At 45.0% G+C, this 20561-nt stretch overlaps 1 protein-coding gene across 1 annotated transcript in view; it reads right to left on the minus strand.

Moving 5' to 3' along the window:
* The window catches only part of LOC308629024 (uncharacterized protein), a 159136-nt gene extending 155385 nt beyond the window's left edge, over window positions 1-3751 (minus strand). Inside the window, exons 1-2 of the mRNA XM_081256471.1 lie at window positions 3561-3751; window positions 2966-3101 (exon numbers count right to left, since the gene is read on the minus strand). Of these exons, the coding sequence (XP_081112597.1) occupies window positions 2966-3101; window positions 3561-3689 (265 nt within the window). The 5' untranslated portion in view covers window positions 3690-3751. The remainder of the gene's footprint in view (window positions 1-2965; window positions 3102-3560) is intronic.
* Window positions 3752-20561: the final 16810 nt, after the last annotated feature.

The following is a 20561-nucleotide window of genomic DNA, read 5'->3' on the forward strand; positions in this document are numbered from 1 at the left end:
CTAGAACTCCCGCATTCTTAGGTGAGGAGGCCCAGAGACATAAAAACAAGGATCTCGTTATTGACATCTCTGCCACAGCTACCTTCAAACGCAAGAGACCAACCCTCAAAGCAGAAGAGTGCTCTGGGTGAGGGGTTTGACTTACAAGCAACAGAGACGGAATCTGGTTCACGCCCTGGAGGCTGCTTTGCCGATAACAACACCCCAAATCCTAAACAGCAAGGACCTCCTGACAGCACAGGGAACTACATTCAATGTCTTGTAAGAACCTTTAATGGGAAAGACTCTGAAAAAGAATATACGTATATATAACTGAATCACTTTGCCGTACACTTGAAACTAACACAACACTGTCAATCAACTCTACTTCAATTAAAAAACAAAAACAGGACTTCCCTGGTGGTGCAGTGGTTAAGAATCTGCCTGCCGATGCAGGGGACATGGGTTCCAGCCCTGGTCCGGGAAGATCCCACATGCCGAGGAGCAACTAAGCCTCTGCGCCCACAACTACTGAGCCTGCGCTCTAGAGCCCACGAGCCACAACTACTGAGCCCGTGTGCCACAACTACTGAAGCCCGTGCTCCTAGAGCCCGTGCTCTGCAACAAGAGAAGCCACTGCAGTGAGAAGCCCACGCACTGCAATGAAGAGTAGCCCCCGCTCGCCGCAACTAGAGTAAGCCCACATGCAGCAACCAAGACCCAACGCAGCCAAAAATAAAAACAAAAATAAATTAATTAATTAAACACGAAAAACAAAAAAAAAACAATGCCCCCACCTCACACTGGAAGACGCTGCAGTCCCCACCCTGGGGCACCACCTGGATCTCACACGTTGGGGTTGCCTCTATGGTTGGCTCCGGACACTGGACAAAGCTGCTCTGCCATGGCCACTCTTGGCAGGATGGACCCAGGAGGTCCCTTTTCCTTGGCCTCCTGGCATCGACTCCAAGACTAGAGAAACTGGAGCCCAGACCACAAGCCCTTGTCCACTTTCCAGTCTGTCTGCGGGAGGTAGAGGCCCGGTGCCCAGTTCCCCAGACACACAGGAGAGGCGCAGGTGGGGCGGCCAAAGTTCACGGCCACGTTCAGCGCGAGAAGCGGGATGTGCCCACTTGACATAGTGACAAACAAACCAACTATCTTCCTCAACTACAGGCAGACCCTGGAGAGACTGCGGCCCGTTCCAGACCACTGCAATGAAGCAAGTCACACGGACTTCGCGGTTTCCCAGGGCATAGAAAAGTGACGTTTACACTACACTGGAGTCTATTAAGTGTGCAAGAGCATTACGTCTAGAAAAACAACAGGCAAACCTTATTAGAAAAAACACTGCTAAAAAATGCCAGCCATCATCTGAGCTTTCAGCGAGTCCTAAAGTTTTTGCTGGTGGGGGAGTCTTGCCTCTGCATTGGTGGCTGCTGACTGATCGGGGTCGGGGGGTTGCTGAAGACTGGGGTGGCTGCCGAGATTTCTTACAATAGGACAACAATGAAGTCTGCCGCATAGATGGACTCTTCCGTTTACGAACCATTTCTCTGTAGCCTGCAGTGCTGCTTGAGAGCATTTTACCCACCGCAGAACTACTTTCAAACTTCAATCCTCTCAAACCCTGCTGCTGCGTTATCAACTAAGTTTATGTAATATTCTAAAGCCTTAGTTGTCATCTCAACAGTGGGTTAAGTTCTGTATCTCACACGGGCACAGATCCTGGCGCCCCACAACTACAACAGGAACATCAAAGACTGACCACAGATCACCGTACGTACAATAATAATAATAAAGTTTGAAATACTGCCAGATTTACCACCACGCGACGCAGAGACACACAGTGAGCCCATGCCATCGGAGAAACGGCACCAACAGACGTACGGGACTTGGGGTGGCCACAGATCTCCAATGTGTAAAAACCCACAGTATCTGCAAAGTGCAATGAAGCAAAGCCCAACAGGACGGGGTGTGCCTGTGCAGCGTCGGTGGCATCGTGCTCTTACACTAAAACTCAGTGCGTCCCGTGTAATGCAAAGCAGAGCCCCGTCACCTGGTGACGGCTCGCGGGTGGGCTCCAGCCGGTCTGTCGGGGGCTCAGCTCTCGCTGTCACCTCCCACCCTCACTCTCTTCCGCTACAACAGGCCACTTGCTCTGCCCACCCTCAGCACTCACGCTCCCTGTCTGCTGACGCTGCTTCTTTCTTTAGGTAAAATCTACACACAGTGAAACGCACAAGTCTGAAGTGTTAGGATCTGAAGAGCATTGCCAAGTGCACACACCTGTGTGAGGCAACCCTCTCTCAAGACATAGAACGTTCCATCACCCGGTCATTCTCTCAGGTCCCTCCCCATCTCCATCCACCCCCAGCAGCAACTACTGATTGACTTCTGTCACTCAGGGTTTGTTTTGCCTGTTCCAGAATCTCACGTCAGTGGATGCAACAGTATGTACTTTTGGTGCCTAGCTTCTGTCACTTAGCAAGACGTTCGTGAGATTCATCGCTGCTGCTGTGAGCATTAGCAGCTCGTCTGTGACTTCTACTCACTGTGACAGGATCAAGGGGGTCCATAATGGACCCACAGAGAGGCTGGGAAATTCACTGCTTCGAACAAGGATTTTTCTGATCCCGGAGACTGGCTGAGGAACGGGGGATGGGGGCCCTGGTGCCCTCCAAACCCATTACGTAAGTCAGACCCACTTTCGTCTCTTTTTACACAGTGACGCTTTGGCTAAGACTGTGTTTCGGGAGAAAAAGAAGAGTTTCTTCTCCAGAACAACATTTGAGAAACACGGACTGGAAACGTCAGGTCAGCTCTTTTTCTCTGAACCAAGCACATCCTCCAGCTAGAAACCATTTCACAGTCAAGAGCTTGAGATTTTAGAAAATCAACGAACAAACGTTTGGCCGCCCAGCGTGGGCGCAGAAGCCCGCGAGACTCAGCGGAATGTCCCCCAGACCCCGGCACAAGGCTGTACCTGCAGGGGCCGCGGTCCGGCTGGTGACGCCGCTTGCCCGGAATGTTGCTGCTTGTCCCCGGCGAGCTGCACTCGTCCTGCTCAGAGAGCTCTTGTCTCGCGGAACATTCCGGAAGCCTGAGGAGCCCTCCCGGAGCTGTGAGATAGGAAAGGCGGGGAGATTAGAGGCAGTTGACAGTGCAATGTTCACAGCGGGGGTGTTGCAGAGAAAACACCCGCGCGTTTCAAAACAATTTTGAGGCTTTCTGGGCAAACATCTCTGAAACATGGGATCCTGATTAAGAACAAGCTTTGGAAGTTAATTGGCAACTGTGTAGAGGGTGAGAGATTCCCGTAATCGTGCAGGGGGAAGACGCGGGCTCCAGGACCTGGAGACGCTGGGCTTCCGTGGCCCCTGGAGGCGGGGATGCCATGCAGAAGGGCTGGAAGGAGGACCCGGCTCGCCCCACTCCCCTGGGCGCCCCCCCCAGGCACTATGCGAGGTTTTTGCCATGGCCGCACCCCACTTCTCGGTGCACATTTATATTAAGGATGTATCACGTAGAGTGTGGGCTGAGGATACAGGAAGCATGGCTCCCGTGAGGGTCTCGCTTACACAAGTGTCCGTGGCTCTCAGTCCTGGCTGCTGCTGGGGGGTGGGAGGGTTCTCCATGCTCCACGACGTCACTCGGGACGCAAGGGCCTTCCGTTCTGTTACTCCCTTCCCCTCAGACTCCGTCCACATCCAATACCGCGGAAGCAGCACTGCTCCCACACCCGCCTTCCGGCCTTCGGAGAAGAAGGAAAAACGCCAAACTCCGACACAGGTGTTTAGCCTTAGGCCGGAGCCCCGCGCGCCCCTTCTGCTCACACCCCATTGGTCCTTCAGAGTCACATGACCACGTGGAGCGGAAAGGGAGGCTGGGAGGTGTAGTCTCTGCGGGTGGCCATGTGCTCATGGCTAAAGCTCCGTTTACACGGGAAAAGGAGAGAAAATTTGGGGAGACAGGGAGCGGTCTTTGCAAGAAGTCCTTGAGGGACGGCGGAACGATGTCAGCCCCAGGCAGGTGTTTCTTCTCTCCTGCCAGAGTGAGGCTACTTCTCATCCATTCTTTTTTGTAATTGAATGAAAGATTCTTTAAATTCTACAGTGCTTTACAGTTTTCAGAAGTTTCACCCAGATGATTTCATATAATCTCACAATAACCCCTTTATTGCTCCTCCCCCTTCCCTCTCCTCACTAGTAACCACTAGTTTTTTTCTGTCTGTGAGTCTGTTTCTTGTTTTATTCACTGGTTTGTTGTATTTTTTAGATTCCACCTATGAGCGAGATCATACAGTATTTGTCTTTCTCTGTCTGATTTATTTCACTAAGTATAACGCCCAAGTCCATCCATGTTGCTGCAAATGGCAACATTTCATTCTTTTTTATGGCTGAGTAATATTCCATTGTGTGTATGTCCCACACCTTCTTTATCCATTCATCTGTTGATGGACACTTAGGTTGTTTCCATCTTGGCAATTGTGTATAATGCTACAGTGAACATTGGGGTGCATGTATCTTTTCAAATTAGAGTTCTTGTTTTTGTTTTCGGATATATACCCAGGAGTGGAATTGCTGGGTCATATGGTAGCTCTATTTTTAGTTTTTTGAGGACCCTCCGTACTGTTTTCCACAGAGGCTGCACCAGTTTACATTCCCACCAGCAGTGCAGGAGGGTTCTCTTTTTTCCGCATCCTCTCCAGCATTTGTTATTTGTGTTCCTTTTGATGATGGCCATTCTGGCGGGTGGGAGATCCTGTCTCGCTGTGGTTCGGGTCTGCATTTCCCTGCTTCTCACCCATCCTTTACAGCCCTGCCTCCTCTGCTTCTCTGAAGCAAACTGGGGCTGAGGGAGCTTCCTCCACCGCCTCCTGCCCCAGCTCCCATGCTCACTGATGCTGACATCGGTGCAGCTGTTGTTTCAGGGTGAGCCCGTCATCTTAGGGGTGCATTCTGCACAACGGGTGCATTCCTCCACTGCCACTGGTGCCCCCGCACTTCTTCACTTCCTTCCCTCCTGTGAGGTCCTGCTCAACCCCGGCTGCTCTGTCAGTCTGCATACGTACTTTGAAGTCTGTGGACTATATCTATTTTCTGGTTTCTCCGAAAATGGAGTTTATGGGTTTTTTACATTCTCCTTGCTCCTTATGCATGATTTCCAGGAGGAGAGGTAGAAAAATGTTCTTATGCAGCCATGTTCATTATGAAAGGCAATGGGATAGTTTAACGAGTCACTTTATTCTGGTTAGAAGGAGCCAAGGTCTTAGCCTCTTGAGAAACGGCAGTAGAAGGGATTTCTCTGGAGGGCAAAGAGACGGTGGCAAGTAGCAATTTAGGCCGGTGACTGAAAATCAGCTTGATTGACGACAACAAGAGCAGATGGGGAGGAGAGGATGCGTCTGGGTTCGTGCCTTCCTGACTGCCAGCCCCGGGGACAGCTTTGATAATATTGCCCTGGGCAAAATATAAGCCTGGGCTCTCCACAGACAATGGCCCAGACGCACTTTGGAGGTAGGTTATGATTCTACAAAAAAAGGAAAAACTCCAAGGAAATCAATGTGCAAGTGCCACTGAGTAAATGCAAAGAGGGATGTCGGTGGGCACCGCTGTCCCCTGCTGGGCGTCGTAACCACGGGGTATAAATGAACTGAGCACAGAGAGCTGATGGAAGTGCTGCTAGGGCTGTGAGTCTGCCTCCATCTGGGGTCTCCAGCCCGATGAAGACAGAGGAAGTGCAGCTCACTTCATCTCCTTACACGATTGTCACTTGCAGCACTAAGGTTTCTCGGGAGCACCCAATTCTGTTGTTTTTTCCCTTTCGAAGCAGATTGCTGGTCTCAGAGCCAGAACTGTGAACATTTCTGTGTCCCCACAACGTAAACCCACCACCAGGTTAATTCTGGACAGTGTGTGATGTATTTGGATAGAGGACACGGCCAGGCTTTCTTCCAGGGATGCCTTCATTCAGGACATCCTTCGAAACCCAGCCACCCTGCTGGGGGCTGAGGACATGGTGTTGTTCCGTTTCATGGACAAAGAACAGGCTCACAGGGCTCAAGGGTCTTGTTCTACGTCACTAAGCCATAACCTGGTCAGGTGGCTCGAGTGGACACTGCTCACCGGACACCTAAAACTCGTCATCCCATGCTTCCTTGCTAAGAGGAACTTCAGTTTAATACTGCAATGCACCCAGCCCCAAGTGATGACTTATGAGACTTATGATTAGCTAAGATGATCATGGGAATTAGCTGTTTCCCAATTCCCCAGCCTCTCCTGCAGCTAGGGGAAGCCATGTGATCCACTTCTGACCCACGAAACCTAAGGAGAGGACTGCTACATGGACATCTGGGAAACCTTTTGCTTTTTTGTTAAAGAGAGAAAAAAAAAAGGCAAGATGTGGCTAGCATGACTTCTCATGCTTCCTCCCTTCTCACTGCCTTGTTAGCAGAAGTGATATCTGGTGCTACTGCAGCCATTTTGTGACCCTGAGGCAAAAAAAAAAAAAAAATCACGAGTCTAGGAGCTAACATAGCCTGAGCCCCTGATGACGTTATTAAAGCAGCTGAAGCAATGCCAGCAAAAGCCTACCTCCAGATTTCCGTGAGAAAAATAATTCCCTCTTTTAAAAACCCTGGTTATTCAAATTTTCTCTTAACTGCAGCCAAAATGCATGCCTGATAAAGTAGCCGAGCAGAGCTAAAATGTTTTCAGAGCCGTGTGCCTCCAAAGTCCTGTGGTTGTCACTTTACCATGGAAGCTCCTTGGTGAAAGACTCTGAAACAGGTTCCCCAAATCCAATGGAATACGGCAAACATCTCATGCAGTGAGGTCGGGCATAAGGATTCACATGCATGATGCTGAGTCTCACCTTGCTGGGCGAGAGTTACGTGAGCCCTTTCTGCTCATGTGCTGCCATCAGACGGTGGGGATGTTCAGTTGTCTGGGGACTGGATTGGGATGGACTTCCAAGATGGCGCACCCAAGTGGCTCGCCCATGGTCTGGTGGTCGTCGGAGCTGGTGGCCTCTTCAGCCTGGTGGAGTTTGTCCTAACGTGGCATCTGGTTTCCTCTAGCTGCCTCCAGAGCAAACGTTCGAAGAGAATGGTCTTTTTCTGCCTTGACCTTGGAAGTCACCCAGCATCACTTCTGTTCTGTCACAAAGAACTCACCAAGGTCAGCCTCGTTCTTACTGGAGGGACAAGAATCAAAGAATTCTAATGAAGTGTTTTAAAACCACCACAATCATCTGGAAGGAAATCCTGCGAGAGAACCCCCTAGAAGGGCAGCATTCTGCCAGCCACCAGTGCTGTGTTGAAGGCACAGATGCCAGTAAATTGCTGACCGTTTTTTGAGCAGCTATTGCCCCTTTGCTGATTAGAAAATAATACATGTTAATGGTAGGAGCTCTGGAAAGCAGAGAGAAACTTGAAATCATGCCATATATCCTCTCATCAGAGATAAGCCACCATGTTACCAGTGGTTGTATTTCAGTTCTTTTAGTTTCAGATCACACTTAGTTCTATGCAAGAAATGGAACAGGATAAGGGCTAGAACAGGCCTGGGGTCTTGGGATGCACTGGCTTAGATGGGGGTGTCAGAGAGGACTCCCAGAGGGGGTGATGTTTTTACTGAAACCAAAATGGCAAAGGACTTGGGGAAAGAGCGGTCCAGAGGAAGATGTGAGCTGGTGCAAAGGCCCTGAGGTAGCAAAGAATCTGGTATGGCTGTGGATGAATAGGGCGTCTGGTGAGCCTGGAGTGTACTGAATTTCAGGGAGAGACATAAAATGGGGTAGATGTCAGCAAAGATCAGGCTTTGCGGGGCTTGTCTGCCTTTGTAGGGAGGGTGAATAAATTCCTTAGTAAAATAGTAAATTTGAAGCGGCAGGGAGAAGGAATCTGATTTAGAAATCGTTTCTCTGGGTGTATTAGTTTGCTAGGGCTGCTGTAACAAAATACCACAAATTGTGTGGCTTAGTAACGGAAATTTAATGTCCCCCAGTTCTGGAGGCTACAAGTCCAAGATCAAGGTATGGGTGGGGTGGGTTCCTTCTGAGGCTGTGAGGGTCCGTCTGTTGCAGGCCCCTCCCTGAGCTTCTGGGATTTTGCTGGCAGTCTTTGGCATTCCTGTAGAAGCATCACCCTGCTCTCTGCCTTCATCTTCACATGGAATTCTCCCTGTGTGTGAATCTGAGTCCAAATTTCCCCATTTTATGAGGACACCAGTCATATCGGATTGGGGCCCATCCTAATGACTTCATCTTAACTGGATCCTCTACAAAGAGCCCATTTCCAAATAAGGAAATGCACCGGGGTTAGGACTGTAACATCTTTTGAGGAAGAAGGCACAATTCAACCTGTAACATTGGGGCTGCCTGGTAGGTGAGTTTGGGACCAAGCGTGGAAGGCAGAACTACCGACTGAGTTCACAGAGAAAGTTCTCCGCCCTTCCTCCAGGGTCTGAGGCCCAGAGGCAGGTGGAGTCCCTGCCCTAGGCTGTGGGCATCCCCATGGCACCCTCACCCCCAGGCTGAGGTTACGAGGCTCCTGCGAGCAGATCGGGCCTATCAAGGTCAATATCCATCACCTGCAGGGCCGCCCAAGGACTCGGGGTCCAGGTCTTCCTAGTAGACATGGCCTTGTTCTGGTCCAGCCTGGGATGAGGCTGCTTTTCCTGGTCTCCCCAGTGACTGACTTGCACGGGAGAAGATGCCTGACACTTTGCTTGGAGGTTTGTTTTGTCTGCTTTACTTGAGATCTTCATCTTCATTATGGGCCCAAACCTGGTACCCTGATCCCAACTCTGATTAGAAGGAAGTCTGTTCTGCTCACACTTAAAATTCAACACAGTAGCTCTGAGAGGGGGAATACATTTTATAGTCTGAATCCCCCAGTATCACAGAATGCACTGGTATTTGGAGATAGGGCCTTAAAAGAGGTTATTAAGGTAAAATGAAGTCATTGGGAGGCCCTAATCCAGTAACATGGGTGTCCTTAGAAGAGAAGATTAGGACACAGATACACACAGAGAGAAGACGGCGTGCAGACTCAGGTTGACGACAGTCGTCTACAAGCCAAGGAGATGGCTTCAGGATGAATCAGCCCTGCCGGTACCTTGATCATAGATTTCTAGCCTCCAGAACTGTGAGAATATAGATTTCTGTTGTTAAGCCACCCAGTCTGTGGTGCTTTGTTATGGTGTCCCCAGCAAACCAATACGGAGACTCAAGATGGAGAGATTTGGATAAGAAAGGTATGAAGAGGTTTAGGATATAGCATTCCTCCTCGTTATTCACGGATTCCACAGTTACAAATTCACCGACTCCTTAACATTTATTTGTAACCCCAAAGTCAACACTTGCAGCACATTCATGGGGTCATAAAATGGCCCCAACCTTAGTGCTTGTCCCATGTTCCTAAATGCAAGTTGTATATGTTAGGTGAGCTTCGTCCAGGCATGAGATAGAGGGCTGTTGGCCCTCTATTCAGTGTTAATGAATAAACAATATACGTGGATTAAATAAGGTGTCTTTAAATGGAAACGCACCTACACTAGGTTTTGCATTGATCTGTTTTGCATATGCTGTGCCCAGAGGCTCCCTGGGGATGGCGTATTGCCCCTGGGAGCGATGGTTCCATACTGACGGAGACTTTACAGGACATAATTACTGGGAATGATGAGAATCAGCTGTAGATGCTTCTAGGCTAAGTTGGTAAGATGCTAACGGGGCAAAGGTTTGAGGGGCACCTTAGGGGTGCTTCTACTTAATGGTTTTTTGGGAGTTGGGCCTCAAAAGGTGGAGATAGGATTAGAAAAGGTATCAAGGGGCATCTCTTGATTCCCTCTGCTGTTCGTGTGCTGATTTCATCAACCTTTCTTCACTGCCACGGACAATAGAGATGGTAACTTCTCCTTCCTCCCTATGGAGTTTAAGTCCCATGATCAACATTTTGGGCTTACCTAGTGGCCTTCATTTTCGCTTAATGACCGTTAGTGGAGGATAACTCTCGTGCCAGGCTGGAGGCGGGCACATCTTCATTTTCAGGTGGCCACGAACCCACGGCACCACATAGTGGTGGCACCACGAACCCACACAGTACATTTGGGGAATAAACACCCAAAGTTCTGGGAAAGTGGAGGCACCTGACATCTATTCTCTTTCCAAGTTGGACAAAAAATTATTTTCTCTTTAAGAAAAGGGGTTTTGGGGGGAAGTTACTTGTTTGAACTTTACTCTTACTTTTGGGCACCTGGAGGCAACGTTCTATTTCCATAAGATGAACCATATAAATTCCCAGAAGATGGAAGACATGTAGCAGATTTCCGGAAGGGAGGGCTGTTTTAAAACGAGGAGGGCATTTCACTGAAAAGGGATGGAGAATAAAGGCCTTTTATCCGTACATTAACTCTAGATTCTGAAGTCTGAAAAGAAAGTACCACCAAGGTCTCCCCATCTCTCCCAGATAAAGGACCGGGAGCCACGTGACTATTGATTACAGACCTTGGCCAGATGGGGAGGGAGCTGAAAGTCAATGAAGGAAGGTCCAAGAAGGAGAAATACATTTTTCCACTATTGGAATCAGCTCTGTATTTTAGTCCCGCACTCCTCTGGAGACATAATTAACATCGGGAGGGAGGACAAGACAGATCACAGCAAAACGATTCAGCAGAAATCAGAGCTGGTTACTGACCTCATAAGGGGAGAGAAAAAACCATCAGGGGGGCTGGTAGCAGCTAGCAAATGCAGGGAGCCTCCCAGCCCCTCGTACGCGGCCCTCCACTTGGGAGAGCAATTGTTTCATCCGCACGCAATAAACAATACTCAGTATCTTAAAAAATCTGCACCACACATAGACAATACTCAGTATCTTAAAAAATGAAACCATTAGTGTAACTGCGTATATTGCCATTCCCTTCGCCGGGGCCAGTTAGGATCCTCCACTGTTTGCACAAGCAAAGCCACTTATTATAGGTTACAGCATAATGCTAAAAAGATGCTTAGAAATAAAGCCCAGGCTGTAATCATTTGGCTGAATAAGACTCCCCGGCTTTGGCAGCTTCGTACATCTGCTAAAAATTCTTCTTTCCACAAAGGTTACATCTCTGTTTACTATTTATTGTTGTGCAGGTGGGGCTGGGCGTGGGAGTCTGGTGGAGGGGAATCTCCGTCCACCACTCGGGTGTGCCAGAAATGTCTATGCCTTCAGGGTCTTTACATCAACTTAATTTTGTCTCCGAGTCCCCGTCCTGCTTGGCTGGGTGGGAATAAGAGGAGCTTTGATGACACGCTCCCACCCTGGCTTCTTCTGGAAATTGAGCCTAGGATTTGGAGTTCCAGGTGGGGCAAAGATAGCTGGGGTGTTGCTTGGGTCAGAGATGGGTGAGAAGAGAGACCCCCAAGTACCAGCTCCTATGGGCCCTCCAAGTCTGGAGCTCTCTTTGCTGCCTCCAAACCAGGTTTGGGGAAGCTGGGGGTCCAGGCTGAGATCCACACCCCAGGGACATCGTGAGGCCATGCCTCTGGGGTCTGGGCACCATTTGGGGTATAAAGGTCTGACACAGGCCCCCGCTGTTGAGGGGAACTGTAGCCACTCCTGCACATGCCCAGGAGATGCTGCTTTCTTAGCTGAGAAACTCTCCCTCTGCTTCTGTGTTTCCCCCAGAAACTCACTTCTCTCTTCAAACTATACTATCAATGAGCTTAAGCTTTTGAAACTAAACCAGGTACAGAAACAAAGTATCTGGCAAATACCTCCTGTCTCCCTCCCTGCCCCAAATCTTCCGATGCTGATAGCACCAATGAGGGGAGCAAATCAGTATTTTAAACAATATTCTCTGATGTTTGACTGGGGGCACTATGGTCTCCGCCACGTGAATTCTGCATTTCGGCGAGGTGGGGGCTGGGTGAGGTGAGCGCGCTCTCCTTGTGTCTTGCTAGGCCAGCTCTTAAAGAATCAGTAGGGAGTATCACCCATATGCCTCTAATCAATGTGATTTAGTGTTTTAAATTCACGTGTTTGGAGTTAGCCTTGCCATCAACTTTATCAATCATGGAGCTCAATATTTAAGACAGTGGGTTGAGATAATCCCCGAAAAACCCCAGCCGTAGAAATTAGAAGAATCCTAGAGTATGCGGGCTATGAAATATCTTTTAAAAGGAAGTCTCCAAGAGTCATTTAGTCATCTATTCAACCTAGCCTAGGAGCAGCTGGAAATTTCAATGAATTTGAATATTCTTTCAAATAAAGCAAAAATAGATGAAGATATGCTTGGAGCATAAGATTTAGGTGGTTATCGAAGCTGTCCTTTGCAGGTGAAGATGATGTTGTTAACCTACCACCAGGAAACAATGCACTTAATTATCTTTCTAGTAAAAATAGTGGATTTGTGCTAATCTGTGTTTTTTTAGTTTTGGTTTCTAAAATCCAATTCGGATTCCAGTTCTGGATAAGATGGAATAGTATCTCACCCCTATTTTCCACTGTATGTAATTATAAAACCTGTACAGAATGCAGAGCAGCTACTGGAGGACTTTGAAGAGAAAGCAGTAGCCGTCAGATTGGGGAAGAAGACCAGAATTTAAAGTACCACCAAAGGGATGGTGGATTTACCATTTTCCCCCTCCAGTGTCCCCAGCCTGAATTTAATGCAGCTGTAAAGCCAGAAGTGAGCTGTGGGGAGAGGGGGATTGGGGGAGGGGAGAGAGGGAGGGAGGGAGACGGAGGGAGGGAGGGAGAAAGAGAGGGAGAGGGAGAGGTAGAGGGAGAGAGAGAGAGCGAGCGCGAACCCAGGGAAAGTGGCTGATTCCAGCTCAAAGACAAAACAGTAACTCCTATCCTCAGAGAGAGAACATAAATCCCCAAGGTTTCCTTTCCTTCCTTCTCCCTTGTTTTCTCCATCCTCTCACACCCCAGCTCTCAGACAGCCCCAGCGGGAGCCAAGACTCCCAGAGAGGGGAGCTTCTGTTACAGAATCAGCTTCGTTTTGCCCAATGCCAAGATGCGCAGGTTTGCCCAGGTTTGCAGCAAAGAGGCGGGTTCTTGGCAAAGCAGCCAAGCAAGGAGACAGAATAGGTCTCAGATCAGCGCCCCGAAGGTGAGGGGCTGAGGCGTTTGTGGGATGAAGAATGAAGCAGCGGGGCAGTGGAGGCGTAGGGAGCCTGGGGAGAGGGGATGGGAAAAGGTGTGGTCGAGGTCGTTCTGCGCAGGCGTAACTAAGTCACCGCCCTCAGCACGACCTGAGGGTGGAGTTTTCGGTCCTCTGACGTCAAAAAGTCACGGAGCGGGGAGCTTCCCTGGTGGCGCAGTGGTTGAGAATCTGCCTGCTAATGCAGGGGACACGGGTTCGAGCCCTGGTCTGGGAAGATCCCACATGCCGCGGAGCAACTGGGCCCGTGAGCCACAACTACTGAGCCTGTGCGTCTGGAGCCTGTGCTCCGCAACAAGAGAGGCCGCGATAGTGAGAGGCCCGCGCATCGCGATGAAGAGTGGCCCCCGCTTGCTGCAACTTGAGAAAGCCCTCACAGATTCAAAGACCCAACACAGCCAAAAATAAATAAATAAAATTAATTAATTATTAAAAAAAAAAAAAAAAAAAAGTCACGGAGCGGACACTCGCGCATGCCCAGTTGGAGGGTCTTAACTGGCTCAGCTGGAACCAGATACAGCTGACTCCAAGCTCCTGGACCACAACTCGGGGAAATGCCTTATCGTTTAGGCTCCGTGCTGCTTGGAGGCCGTGCATCGTGAAGACCTTGATTGGTGGAGGCGGGTGCGATGGATTTGGCTAATGATTCGGCTTTGGCTTCACTTTCCTCTGCATTCATGGAGGTGTGATCCTGAGAGGAGGAACCAACCAGGATTCTGTGTTTCTCTCTCTGTCCTCCCACCACTTGGGCCCAGATGCAGACCTGGTCATAGAAGTGCCCAGCAGATGGTTGTGCCTGGAGCCTTAAGCTCTGGACAGAGGACCTACAAAGGCAGCAGCAGGCAGATGGAGGAGCCGGGAAGTGTCTCCAGTCCATTGTGAGCCCCAGGATCCCCTCGGGGTCTGTGGGGGGATGCCTGGTCGTAATTAGCATACCCCAAAACCTGAGACGTGAACTAGTGGATAAGCCACCTTTCAGGCCCCAGACTGACCACCCGGGGGGAACACACCCAGGACAGACAGACGAGTGAAGAGCACGGTGAAGGCTTTGAAAGCTGAACGACACTGGAGCTGTGGCCCCGGAACTTGCAGCTTGAACCTCATGAGGTTGGTTGTTCACTGAGCGAAAATATCAACATTCTCCATAGGATTTGAATGAACCCAGAGTCTCACAGCTTACGGTTAAAAATGTCTGGGATATAATCCAGAGTTATTTAGAGTATGAAGAACCACAGAAAGTTCAACTCTCATGATGATCAAATGAGCAATCGCAAGTATTCTTGGAATATATATTGAAATAGGAAGTCTCAGTAAAGACATAGAAGATATTTTTAAAAATGGAAATTTTAGAAATGAAAAAGTTACAATCATTGAAATAATTTAACTGGGTGAACTCAGTGGCAGAATGGAGATGACAGAGGGCTTAATGAACTGAAGATAGATCAACAGAAATAATCCAATCCCAACAATGGACAAAATAAAGGGTTGAAAAAAAATGAATACAGCCTCAGGGACCTCTGGGATAGTAACATGTTTAACATTCATGTCATCAGAGTCTCAGAAGGAAAGGAGAAAGAGGGTGGTTGGTGCTGAAAAAATATTTAAAGAACTAATGGTTGAAAATTTCCTAACTTTGGAGAAAGACAAACACCTACAGATTCAAAGGCTATGTGAGCCCCAAACAGGAGTAACCTGAAGGAATTCAGACACATAATAATTTTAAAACCCCTGAAAACTAAAAACAAGAAGACATGTTGAAAGTAGCCAGGAAAGCCAACAATAAAACAATGCAATATCTATAGAGGAAGAAGGATTTGAATGATTACAGATTTCTCATAAGAAAACATGGAGGCCAGAAGAAAGGTCCAACACCTTTAAGGCGTATTGCTGAGCCTACAATGTATATGAATATGGTGTATTTAACAATAGCAGCACAGGGGAAGCAGTGGGAACCATGCTGTTCTGGGGTAAGGAAATGACACCAGGTAACACCATGAGACTGCAGAAGAAATGAAGACTCATAAGTGGTAAATAAGGAGGTTACTATCACAAACTCCATAAATATATTATTGATTCTCTAAAGTTTCTTTAAAAGACATACAACCACAGAAAGTAAAAATTATGACAATGTTTTGTGGAGTTTATAACACATATAGACATGGTGTATATAATAATAGCGCAAAAAGAGGGGAGAGAGATTAGAACTGCGTAAGAGTAACATTTCTGTTACTCAGAAATGTATCTCAGTGGAATTGTTAGTATAAATCTGAAGTAGATTCTGATAGGTTAAGATGTAAGCCCATGAGAAACCAATATGAAAATAACTTTAAAAATTGGGTAAAAATTTCTCAAAGGAATTAAAATATTATTTTTGAAAATATTCACTTAACACAAAAAAGGGGGAGGAGTAAAGGAGTTTAGTGGAACAAAAATACAGATATATAGAAAACAAAAATCAAAATGGCAGATGTATCCCAATCATATCAATGATAATGTTGACTGTTAATGGATGAAGCAAGCCAGTCAAAAGGCAGAGCTTGTCAGACTAATATACAAACAAACAAACAACAATCTGTGTTCTCTACAGGAGACATATTCCAAATCCAAAGATGTGAGTAGAATGAGAATAAAAGGATAGAAATAGTAATACCATGCAAACAGCAAGCATGAGACCTGGAGTGGCTATCCTAATAGATAAGACAGACTTTAAAACCAAAAATGTTACTAAAGATAAATAGGGACATATTATAATGATAAAATGATCAATCCACTAGAAAGATATATAAAATTATAAACATATATGCTTCTAACAAGACAGAGTCCTAAAATATATGAAGCAAAAAATGATAGAATTGAAGGGAGAGGGATTTCCCTGGTGGTACAGTGGTTAAGAATCCGCCTGCCAATGCAGGGGACATGGGTTCGAACCCTGGTCTGGTAAGATCCCACATGCCGTGGAGCAACTAAGCCCATGCACCACAACTACTGAGCCTGCGCTCTAGAGACCGTGTGCCACAACTACTGAAGCCCGCACACTTAGAGCCCGTGGTCCACCACAAGAGAAGCCACTGCAAGTGAGAAGCTCATGCACCACAACGAAGAGGAGCCCCTGTGTGCAGCAAAGAAGATCCAACACAGCCAAAAAAAAAAAAAAAGAAGGGAGAAATAGATAATTCAACAATAATAGTTGGAGATTTCAATACTCTGCTTTCAAAAATGGATAGAAAACTAGACAGAAGATCAAGGATCTGTAAGACTTGAAAAACACCATAAATCAACAAGACTTGACAGATATCTATAGAACACTGCACCCAATAGCAGCAGAATAGACATTCTTCCCAAGTACACATGGAGCAGTATCCAGGATAGACCCTGTTCTAGGCATAAAACAAACCCCAATACATTTAAAAGTTGAACTCATACAGAGTACACTTTCCAACAACAATAGAATCAAACTAGAAATCAATAGCAGAAGAAAATTTGGGAAACTCACAAAGACTTAGAAATTAAAAACATATTCCTAAATAACCAATGGGTGAAAGAAGAAATTAAAAGCAAAATTAGAAAATACTTTAACATGAATGAGAAAAAAATACAACCAGCCAAAATGTATGAAATGCAGCTAAAGCAGTGTTTAAGGAAATTTACAGTAGTGGGCGGGTTGGGGGGAGAAGAAAGATTCAAATCAATCACTAACTTTTCAACCTTAAGAAATAAGACAAAGAAAAGCAAACAAAACCCAAGGCGAATAGAAATAAGGAAACTATAAAATTAGAGTTGAAATATGATAAAATAAAGACTAGGCATCAATACAGATTATCAATGGAACAAAAGTGGGTTCTTTGAAAAGGTCAACAAAATTGACAAAACTTTAGCTAGGCTGACCAAGAAAAAAAGAAGTCAAATTCCTAAAATCAGGAATGAAGCAGGGGATATAATTAGTTCCTCACAGAAATAAAAAGGATTACAGGGAATTCTATGAATAATTATATAAATAACCTAGATAACAGGTGAAAGAAAATTCCTAGAAAGACACAAACTACCAAAACTGCCTCAGGAAGAAGTAGAGAATCTGAATAGACCTATAACAAGTAAAGAGATTGAATTAGCAATAAAAACATGAAGAAAAGCTCCTAACCAAATAGCTTCACTGATTAACTCTATCAAACACTTAAAGAAGAATTTACACTAATGCTTAACAAGCTCTTCCAGAAAACAGAAGAGGAAGGACACTTACTAATTCTGTGAGGCCAGTATTACCCTGATACCAAAACCAGACAAAGACATCACAAAAGGAGACCAACACTACAGACCAATATTCTTTATGGGTAGGGATGCAAAAGTCCTTAACAAAATATTAGTAAATAAAGTCTAATAGCATATGAAGAAGATTATATACCTTCACCAACTGGGATTTATCCCCAGGAATGCAAGGTAGTTTAATAAGTAAAAATAAATCAACATAATAAAAATATTAATAGACTCAAGGACATAAACCATATGATTATCTCAATAGACACAGAAAAAGCATTTGACAAAATCCAACACCCTTTCATGATGAAAAAACTCAACAAACTAGGAATAGAAGGGAACTTCCTCAATCTGATGCAGAACATCTATGAAAAACCTACAAGTAACATCATAATTAATGGTGAAAATTTAATGATTTCCCACTAAGATCAGTAAAAAGACATGGATGCCTGCTTTCACCACTTTTGTACCATTTTGTACTGGAAGTTTTAGGCAGGGCAGTTAAGCAACAAAAAGATACCAAAAGCATTCATGTTGGAAAGTAAGAAGTTAAAGTATCTCTATTTGCAGAGATATAATCTTGTATTTACAAAATCTCAAAGAACGCACTTAAAAAAAAAAGAGACCTATTAGAATGAATGATGAGGTTAGCAAGGATTCAGGATAAAAATCAACACACAAAAAATCACTTGTTACTTCTATGTTGTGACTATTCCTTCAGTTGCCCAAACAAACCTCTGAATCATTTCATTTAAAAAAATTTCCATCATAGAACTGGCCAATTTCTAAATATGTCAAAGTCTATTGTTTTTTATTAGTGTTACTTCAGCCTTAATTTATATTCTTACCACTTTCCTCCAATTACTGCAATAATCACCTGAATGAGTTTTCGGCCCTATTCCACTTTCTCACTTGTACTTCTATATACTAGCAATGAACAATTCTAAAATAAAATTAAGAAAACATTTCCGTTTACAATAGCACAAAAAGAATAAAACACTTATGAATAAATTTAGTAAAAGAAGTGCAAAATGTGTACACTTTAAACTATAAAATATTGTTGAAAAAATTTTAAAGATCTAAATAAATAGGAAGACATCCCATATTCATGGACCGGAAGACATGTTGTTATGATGGCAGTACTCCCCCAACTGATTTACACATTCAGTGCAATCCCTATTGAAATCCCAGTTACTTTGTTTTGCAGAAATAAACACACTAATCCTAAAATTCATATGGAAATTCAAGGGACGCCAAATAGTCAAAACACTCTTGAAATAAAAGAATAAAAATGAGTAGTAACACTTTTTCATCTCAAAGCTTACTACAGAGTTACAGTAATCAAGATAATGTATTGGCATAAGGATAGACATAACTCAGTGAAATAGAATTGAGAGTATAGAAACAAATCCTTACATTTATGATCACTTGACGTTTGAAAAGGGTGCCCCATTATTTCAATGCGAAATAACAGTCTTTTCAATGAACTATGCTGGGAGAACTAAATGGCCACAAGCAGAAGAATGAAGTGGATCCTTGCTCACCATCATACATAAATATTAAACCAAATGGATTATAAACCTAAATGTAAGAGCTAAAATTATAAAACTCTTGGAGGAAGGCACAGGAGTAAATCTTCATGACCTTTGGTAAGGCAATGATTTCTTAGACATGACACCAAAAGCACAAGCAATAACAGGAAAAAGAGAAAACTTTGACTTCATCAAAATTAGAAACCTTTGTGCTTTAAATGAAACCATCAAGAAAGTGCAAAGACAACCCATAGGCTGAGAGAAAATCTTTGTAAATCTACATCTGAAAAAGAAATTGTATCCCAAATATGCAAACCTCTTACAACTCAGTAATAATGCTTTAAAAAAATAACACAATTTGAAAAAATGCACAAAGAATCTGAATAGACATCTCTCCAAAGAAGATATATAAATGGTCAAAAAACACATGACATGATGATGCTTACCATCAGGGAAATGCAATTCATAACCACAAGATACCAGTTCTCACCCTCTACGATGGCAATGATCAAAGAGACCTACAATAACAAGTGTTGGTGAAGATGCGGAGAAACTGGAACCCTCTTGCGTTGCTGGTGGGAACATAAAATAGTCCCATCACTTTGGAAAACACCCTGGCATATCCTCAAAATGCTAAACGTATGACTATCATATAGCTCAGACGTTCTACTCCTAGATACAGTCCCAATAGAAATGAAAACACAAAAACTAGTACACAAATGCTAATAGGAGAATCATTTGTAATAGCTAATAAGTGAACACAACCCAAATGTACACCAACGGATGATGTATTAAACAATGTGTGCTATAGTCATGCAGTGGAATCTTTTTCAGCAATAAAATGGAATGAATTACTGAAGCATGCTACAGTATGGATGAACCTTGAAAACATTATAATAAGTGAAAGAATTCAGTCACAAAATACCACATATTGTGATTCCATTTATATGAAAGGCCCAAAACAGGCAAATCTATGGAATCGGAAAGTAGATTAGTGTTTGCCTAGGGGTGGGATTGGAAGGGAAATGGGGGTGGTTGCCGACAGGCACAGTGTTCCTTTTGGGGGTGATGCGACCATTCTACAGTTAGATCTGTTGGTGGTTGCAAAACTGTGCCTATATTCAAAACCATTGAAAGCGGAGAGGAGAGGGATAAATTAGGAGTTTGGGATTAAAGTGTACATACTACCATATATAAAATATATAACCAACAAGGACCTACTGTAGAGCACAGGGAACTCTACTCAATATCTTGTAATAACCTATAATGGAAGAGAATGTAAAAAAAAGAATATATATATGTATAACTGAATCACTTTGCTGTACACCTGAAACTAACACAACATAGTGAGTCAACAATATTTCAATAAAAATGTTAAAAAAAACCACCATTGAATTGTGCACTTTAAATGGTGAATTATATAGCACATAAATTATATCTCAATAAGGCTCCTAAAAAAAAAAAAGACTCAGCATGTGATTCTGGCTGATTCACATGATCACTCTACTGCGGTCACCTTTGACATTGTTGTTTGTGAGTGTTGAAAGATTGTGATATTCTGGGGTAAGTTCTTCTCGGTCAGCTCGTATTTTGGTGTGTGTGATGTTGGCTTTGGCCCAATGTACTCATCAGAGTGGAAGCCTCA

Source organism: Mesoplodon bidens (assembly GCF_964165515.1).
Source record: "Mesoplodon bidens genome assembly, chromosome: 15".
Lineage (NCBI taxonomy): Eukaryota > Metazoa > Chordata > Mammalia > Artiodactyla > Ziphiidae > Mesoplodon > Mesoplodon bidens.